Below are 7603 nucleotides of genomic sequence, written 5' to 3'. Positions count from 1 at the left end.
TGAGCTCATTCCTGAAAATAATTTAGTTAAGAATTGAGGGAGGAGGAAAAGGGAGAGCAGGAGAAGGGGAAGAGAAAGCGGAAAAAGACAAGAAACAAAAGAAGAACAGGAAGAAGAAGAAAGAAAAACAACAGCCATCAATAACAACTCTACACCAATAGGAGAAGAAAGAGGAGAGGCGAGAAGGGAAAAAAAATGGTTTATTGAAATCCCAATTTCTTTAAATACATCATCTCATTTTACCTTCACAACTCCACATCCTCACATTATTTTAGTTTTACTTCCTCCCTTCCTTCCAGAGAGACTTCCCCTCAACACCTTCAGATCTGAGGCAGAGAAAGTGGACAAACTACAGAGAAGAAGGATTCAGTTATACACTTAACCTCTTGCCAGGAAAAATCTGAGCGTATAGTTAAGGCTCCAGCAGGACCCAGCCAAGAAAGAGTCCACTCACAGATGTGGGATGTTCCCTTCACTGAGGATATAAGGCCAAATGTCCTGGGCTGCCAATCAAGACACTTCTATTCAAAGGAAGGACATATCTGAGGTGGAAAAGAAAAAATCTACAGCACTCTCTGTCCAATGATATGATGTTTTGCTGTTCCCATAGTTGGTTCTTTTAGAGGCTAGATCTAAGGACCCCAACTGGAGGAGGGATTCCCCCATAAAGCTAATTCCCTCTTTGAAGAAGTAGATATAAGCATTTGCCTTCAACCAATGCGAAGCATGAGAGAATTGTCCTGTAGGTAACCACTTCACAAGATGCCGCTGTATGTACAGTGATATATGGAGAGGATGAGGACAGCCAGGTCAGGCCAGAGGAGGTCGAGCTAGCGACCACCCCGCCCCATGCCATCCTCCTATGAGAAGAAGGGATATGTTGAATTAGGATTAGAGGATGTAGTTTTAAAACTTACTCAAGGTATTAAAATAGCTGGTTATACTTCTGAGAAAACAAACCGAGAAAATTACATTGAAAAGGGATGCATAACTTAGAGAGTTGGGGGGATGTAGCATATACCAGTTAAAGGCCAACAGAGTAATGGACAAAACATCTCAACATCCATAAGACCATGAAAAACAGGCCTTCGACAGATACCGTAACAATGGCATCGATGATGGACATGAAAGGGTCGCCAAAGTCTGGGAATGCTCACGAAGATGCCATGTACATGGGGAGACAGGGGGTCAATGGAACATGCTGAAATGGATTAAGAGGATGCTCAAGAAGCTTCTATGGATAAGAGTGGCTATCAAAACTCTTTCTCATCAAAAAAAAAAAAAGATGTGATCTCTTAAAACAACGGACTTACTGGAATTACCAACAGGTCATTCTGATTTGCAAAAGGTCACTGCGCTGTCCAATCCACAGGGTCAAAGAAAGCAATTATTACCATTCGGGAACTGCAAGTTCCCAGAGAACACGGCCTCAGGTAGAGAAACATGTCCTGGGCCTCTCTGAATTGCATTTCCCCACAGCCCATGCACCAGGCCTTACGCAGTGTCGGTAGGTAGGTGCTTAACGTGGGTGCCGACAATAATATAACACACACTCCCAACACCCTCAAGGAGCTCCAAGTCAAAGGTGCCAAGTCCCCAGGTGCCAAGTCCCAAGTCCTGCTGAGTTTACCATCATTGAAGCTGTCACTGCTGGTAACGTGGGTGAATGGTGACTGGACCCGAGGCTCCTCGCACAGGGAGTAGCTGTGTTCGGCCTGGATGAGAGGCGCTGGGGATGTTGGCGATGGCTCCACCTCCATCGACACGCTCTTCTCTGAGAGGAAGGGATCGTTCAGGAGCTGACCCAAGACATTCTGGGAAAACTCATCCAGAAGTTCCGAGAAGTGCTGCGGGAAACAAAGGAGGAAGCTCTCAGTTTCTCTTGACTATGATCTGATATTTACGCACATATTTTAAGGCAAATATGTCAACCACAGTTTTGAATGACGTCCTTTATATACAATGTCCAGTCATCTACGGCTGTGTAGCAAACCACCCCAAGTTTTAGCCGACTTAAAATAACCACAATTTATTACTTCTCACCAATCCGTGGGGTTGGCGGGGTGAGTGAGTTGATCTCTTCCAGGTTCACTAGTAGAACCGTAATGAGCTGGAAGGTTCGCTGGGCTGTACTGGGACCGCTGAACCTTTTGCTCGATCCCTCACATGACGGTAGAAACATTCCGATAGGGAGGAAACCAAAGCCTCGGGGGTCGCACATCATCGCTCCTTCCACCTTCTTTGGCTCGAAGTGAGTGACAAGGCCAGATTCATGGGGTGAGAAAACAGACTCCACTTCTTGACGAGAGGAATGGCAAAATCACACTGCAGACGAGTGTGGACAGAGGACAGCGTGACTCCCTAGAGGCCATCACTGTAACTACCTATGCGTTTTGCTTCGGGAATATTTTTAAATAGCTATCCTGTATTTCTATTGCATAATGGTGTTATTCATAGCAGGGTGCCAAGTTCAAAGGCATCAGAGGTAGCTCCCCTCTGTTCTCCCCACCACCTGGACTTTACTGCTCTCCAGTTTTTCCTTAATCTCCTTAACCTCTTCTTGCCCTCCATCTCTGACACGGCCAACTCCCTGGCCTCCACCAGGCCATGAAGAAGACACAGGAATGGTCTGCGCATATATTCCCAGGGATTCTGACATGCCCTGTTCCACTGTCCCTGGTTAAAAGAGCTGCAGCCCCATCTCCTGTGTGTCACTGAAAGGGAGATATTCATGGTACGAGGGCCTGTAAAGCAGGGTCTCATAACCATGGGCTGGATAATTCTTTGTTATGGGGTGAGGTTGTTCTGCGTGGTACCGGATGTTTAGCTGCATCCCCGGCCTCTACCCACTCAGTGCCAGCAGCACTCCCCTAGTTCTGAAGATGAAAAATGTTTCCAGACACTGCCAATTGTCCCTGGGGAAGAAAAATCATCCTTGATTTAGAACCGCTGCTACAGAGTATATCAAGAAGAATAAAAATTCAATTCGATTCAATTCAATTCAATTTAAAAGTCCATTTTGACACCAGCCATTAGAGCCACCTCTTCCTTCTTAACATTCCCTGATTCGCAGACTAACATGCGTCATCCTTACTGATTAAATTTTACGGACACGTCTGGTATAGAAAGGAAGTTACAAAAACAGATAGAGCAATAAGAGAACTAATTGAAAATGGTGATGCTTAGGGTAGGCATTGAAAACTCTTGGGATTCACAGGAATGAGTCCTATCGCTGAACTGACTGAAGTGTCAGTGAAGGTGTTATGAAAATGGTTATAGCTTGGGGAAAGGAAAGCAGGAGGTGACCCTCAGGTTATAGCTCTAAGGTTAGGCAGTGGTAGGACAGACCCTTCCTTTCATAAAGGAGAGAAGCAGACGACGACGGAGAGGAGGCCCTTGCGGGCTAGGTCCTTAAAGCAGTTAGACTGGTGGGTTCTGCCAGCATCACACACAGAAACGGCTGCCTGTCATCAGGACAGAATGCAGGAAAGCCACAGGCCTTGGGCACGTCCGAATAGGCCTCAGTCGCCTATGAGAACAGAAGAGTGGGTGGTGGGGAGAGAGTTCTCTGCGTGCAAACACAGTTAGAACGGAAAGGTCCTCGGAGCGCCTAGATTAACCATTTCCAAATGCCAACTGTCTGCATCACAATTACCAAGAAAGTTTTGTTTCGGTCGTTTTATAATGAAATATTTTAAGCATTCGGATAAATTATAGAGAACGTTACCCTGAATAATTATATATTCGTTCCTTTGGGAACAATCTTATTTTTCATGTTTTCTGCTGTAATCTTTTTTTCCTTTACTCTTTGTTTCTTTTTTAAGAAGTAAAACAGGAAGGCACTGTTAAAACTTCCATCCATTCCTCTTCTTCCAACCCAAAATTAACTACTATACTTGGTGTTTATCACTCCCATTCAAGTCTTTTACACTTTTACTACATATGTATGTTTCCATTATATACATATGAATTTTTTAACTTTAATTAAATAGTACCATACCACACACATCCTTCTGTAATTTTATTCTTTCAAAAAAAAATTTTTTAGATTCATTCTTTTTTACACATGTAGCTCTATTTCATTCATTTAAATGTCTAAATTATATTTCATTGTATTTACCCATTTCCTCTTGAGGAGTGGTTAAAGATTTCATTATTATATATGATACTGTAATAAACATTCCCAAACGTGAAGGGAAATTTTTAAAAAATACAAATCCGCAACCCACCTTCAGAGATCTGACTTAGTCAAAGGCATCTATATTAAAACCACCACCACCATGTACGTATGATTCTAACGCTCACTTCGGTTTTTTGACCACCGAAGGTTGACCCATCTCCACTCACCACCCCTCCCTCTACACCACTTTATAATTAAGTCTCTAGAAGTTGACAAAGTTCCTGGAAGTTCAGATCTGCCCAAGTCAGAGGAAGAGTCCTGGATTTTGCAACTACCATTCGCTAAACTTTAAACAGACACTGGGGATATAAAATAATAAATAACGATAGAAAAAGCCCATGCCTTCCCTGAGCTCACCACTTAGGTCAGCACTTCTCCAACTTTTATGTGCTCTGAATCACCTGGGGATCTTAAGACACAGATGCTGACTACGAGTCTAATGGTCCTGAGATTCTGCATTTCTGACCAGCTCCCAGGTAGGGAAGAGACAAACAGCTGCAAGGCTAAGATTAGAATCCAGGTGTTCTGACTACAGGTCAGGGTCTGATTCCCTAAGCGGCTCTCCAAAGGCAAATTTACTGGTTGCCTGAGGGTGAATATTCTGCAGGTGTCTGAGGGAGTTCCTTTCAAGACTAAACATAAGGTAACGAAAAGAGAAATAAATAACACGGAATGTGAGATGCAAGGAAGGAGCTGAACTTACAGTTCCTGTGTTTCCAAGCCACGATTCTGTCCCCTGACCTATAATGTCACCCCTGGCCAGCTGTGTTGGCCCTGCTAAACCTCTGGAATCCCACTGTCCTGAGAGGCAAGCCTCTTTCCCATGGACACTGCCAGGCTGGACCATTCTGCTGACACTGTTTTCTTTCTCCTGTGCAGCACTAATGAATGTTTTCATGAACATGCCCTGGATAACCAATAATAAACCTTCTCTAACTTGGCTAGCCATCCCGAACTCCCCCTACTTTGGATTTTGTAATAATTATCATGTTACCAAACAATTTAGCCCTAAATGATAGGCATTCCTAAAGAACTCACAGTTGTTATCAAATGCATTATGATAACCTCCCCTCTGGAAAAAGAACCTCTTCAGAAGAGATCGACTGGGCCTAACCACCCCGCATACCTAGGAACTAGCAAGTGGTGAGTACTGAAGAGTTCCTGGGGAGACACTTGTGACTGAAAAGATATGCCCAACTTGTCCCAACCAGATGCTGTGACTCAACCTAGAAGATTAGCTCTAGCTGAGTCTCTTTGGCAGCTGTGGGCTTCAGGGCTCAGCAGACCGGTCAACACCCCACCACTGGTGGAGGGACCAGGCCAGAGTCAGGCCACCATTAATGCCAGACAGTGAGAGAAGGGTGTGTGGTCTTAGAGACCAAACACCAGAAAAAGAAACAAAGCGAGACTCAACAAGGGAGATTGTCTGGATCCTGCATACACTTCAGCAAAGGACCACACATGTGAACCCAAGAGTTATGAAACTTTAGTTGAATTCTTTCGAGGACATGGCCATAATCGCATTTTATCATTCTGCCTAATGGTTTAGTCAAGCTTCATGGATTTACAAAGTACTTTCATAGCTTTCCCATCAATCAATGCTCACAACAATCCCACTGTCCAAGATCTCAGTCACCTCCTGTTTGAGCTAGACCTTGGACCAGGGTCCACTCATTTCAGATTGACTGAACTTTCCCCACATTGTTTGTCCTAGGAAGGAGGTATTCGATCTTCACGATCCAACTGCATGGAGAAGACTTAACATAAAAACATGGTGCTGACATTGTTGATGGTGACATTGACAGGAGCAGATGCCAGACTCACCTAACGGACTAAGTGCTTGACATATTAGACTTCCAGAGAATGAGCTAGGTGCTTTCCTATAAGGTAGAAATGTCTCCACTTTTAGATGAGAAAACTGGGGCTCAGGGTAGTTAGATACATTGTCCAGGGCTGTGGCTGCACAACTGACGAAAGTCAGAATAGAGATGTCATCCCAAATCTAGCCAGTTTCAAAGCCCATGCGCCATCTACCACAGCATGCTGTCTCATTTAAGTCAGCCTCGAAAGCTGATAACTGGGAGACTGGAATTTAAAAAAAAATAAAATAGACTTAGTGACAGCCCATCCACGCTTCCACCAGGAACACACAGTCTTCCACACTGAAAGTATGGAAAGTGCCAGGGGATTGTGGGATGGAGAGGCTCCTGGTAACACTAACATGAGGAAAAGGATAGAGGTATTTACTTGCCCTCAGTGCACGGTTCTGCTATAAAGTTCTACGTAATATCACAAAATCTCTGAGTTGGAAGCAACCTGTCAGGGTTAAGCCCTGGCTTCATGACGTGAATATTTCTCACTCACCTCAGTAAAGATGCTTAGCAACTTCCTTTAAAAACCCATGTTAAGATCTTGTCTTCCCATTATTAAAAACTCAGTATTTAATATCCTCCAATCTGGCCCCAATCATCCTATAAAGTCTTGTCTTCCTTTATTCTAATATATGATACTTTCCTTCCAACCTTAATAGAATTCCTTATGACATTATAATAATTTTGCTTTGGAGCCAGACAGCCCTGAATTTGAATCCAGACTCCTAGCTGCGCAAACTTGAGCAAGATCCTTCAGTTCTCAAAACTTCCGTTTGCTCCCCCTGTAAAGTGAAGATATCAATCAACAGTACCAGCTTCCTGTTGTAAGGACTAAATTAAATAATGCATGTAATGCATCTAATACCCGCTAGCCACCAAAAAGAAGATACCTACCAAGAAGGGCTCCTCTGGCTAACTGGGCTCAAATTTAAAAACAGCATAGCAGCCATGCCTCAGGGAAGCCTACACTAAGCTGCCTACCTTCTGTACTAAACTGCCTACCTGCCGTCTGAGCCAACCCTTATAAAGAAGTTCCTGGAATTGCCTTTCAACCAAAAGCACTGAGACTTTAATCATCTAATTGGAGCCACAGCAGCTATATATCCCCATTATCATCTTCACTGACCAATCAGAGTGGCTTCATTCTGACCAATAAAGTTGGTGCCTTTTGGACCAATCAAATTGTGAAGTTTTGGAGTCCTCATTTGCATGAGGACAGACCAATCAGGAACCAGGGAGGGACTTCTCTCTGTATAAGTCAGAGAGCACAGCGCATAACAGAACAGATGGATCAGACCCCAGCAGAGTGGAGCTGTCCAGCTGGAGAAGGGCCTTGCCCCGGGGTCACCAGTCATGCTGTTACACAGCTGTGCTGTAACACAATTGCGCTGTTTGCCCTAAAGAAAGTTTCCTTCTTCACCATACCCCAAACCTGAGATTCCCTAAAATCAAGATTCCTGATGGTGTTGGATTGGTGCCAACGACCATTAGTTGACACATCTCATTGCCAAAGCAATCAACTCTTTAAAAAGCTTTTTAAGAAAACAAAACC

General features: G+C 43.9%; 1 protein-coding gene across 1 annotated transcript in view; it reads right to left on the bottom strand.

The window, feature by feature from the left end:
- CREB3L2 (cAMP responsive element binding protein 3 like 2) overlaps nt 1-7603 on the bottom strand; it is a 112629-nt gene that overhangs the window by 48247 nt on the left and 56779 nt on the right. The window contains exon 2 of the mRNA XM_011359503.2: nt 1631-1847. Within this exon, the coding sequence (XP_011357805.1) occupies nt 1631-1847 (217 nt within the window). The remainder of the gene's footprint in view (nt 1-1630; nt 1848-7603) is intronic.

Source organism: Pteropus vampyrus, unplaced genomic scaffold, assembly GCF_000151845.1.
Source record: "Pteropus vampyrus isolate Shadow unplaced genomic scaffold, Pvam_2.0 Scaffold48, whole genome shotgun sequence".
Classification (NCBI taxonomy): Eukaryota; Metazoa; Chordata; class Mammalia; order Chiroptera; family Pteropodidae; genus Pteropus; species Pteropus vampyrus.
This window is presented reverse-complemented; position numbering and strand designations above follow the sequence as displayed.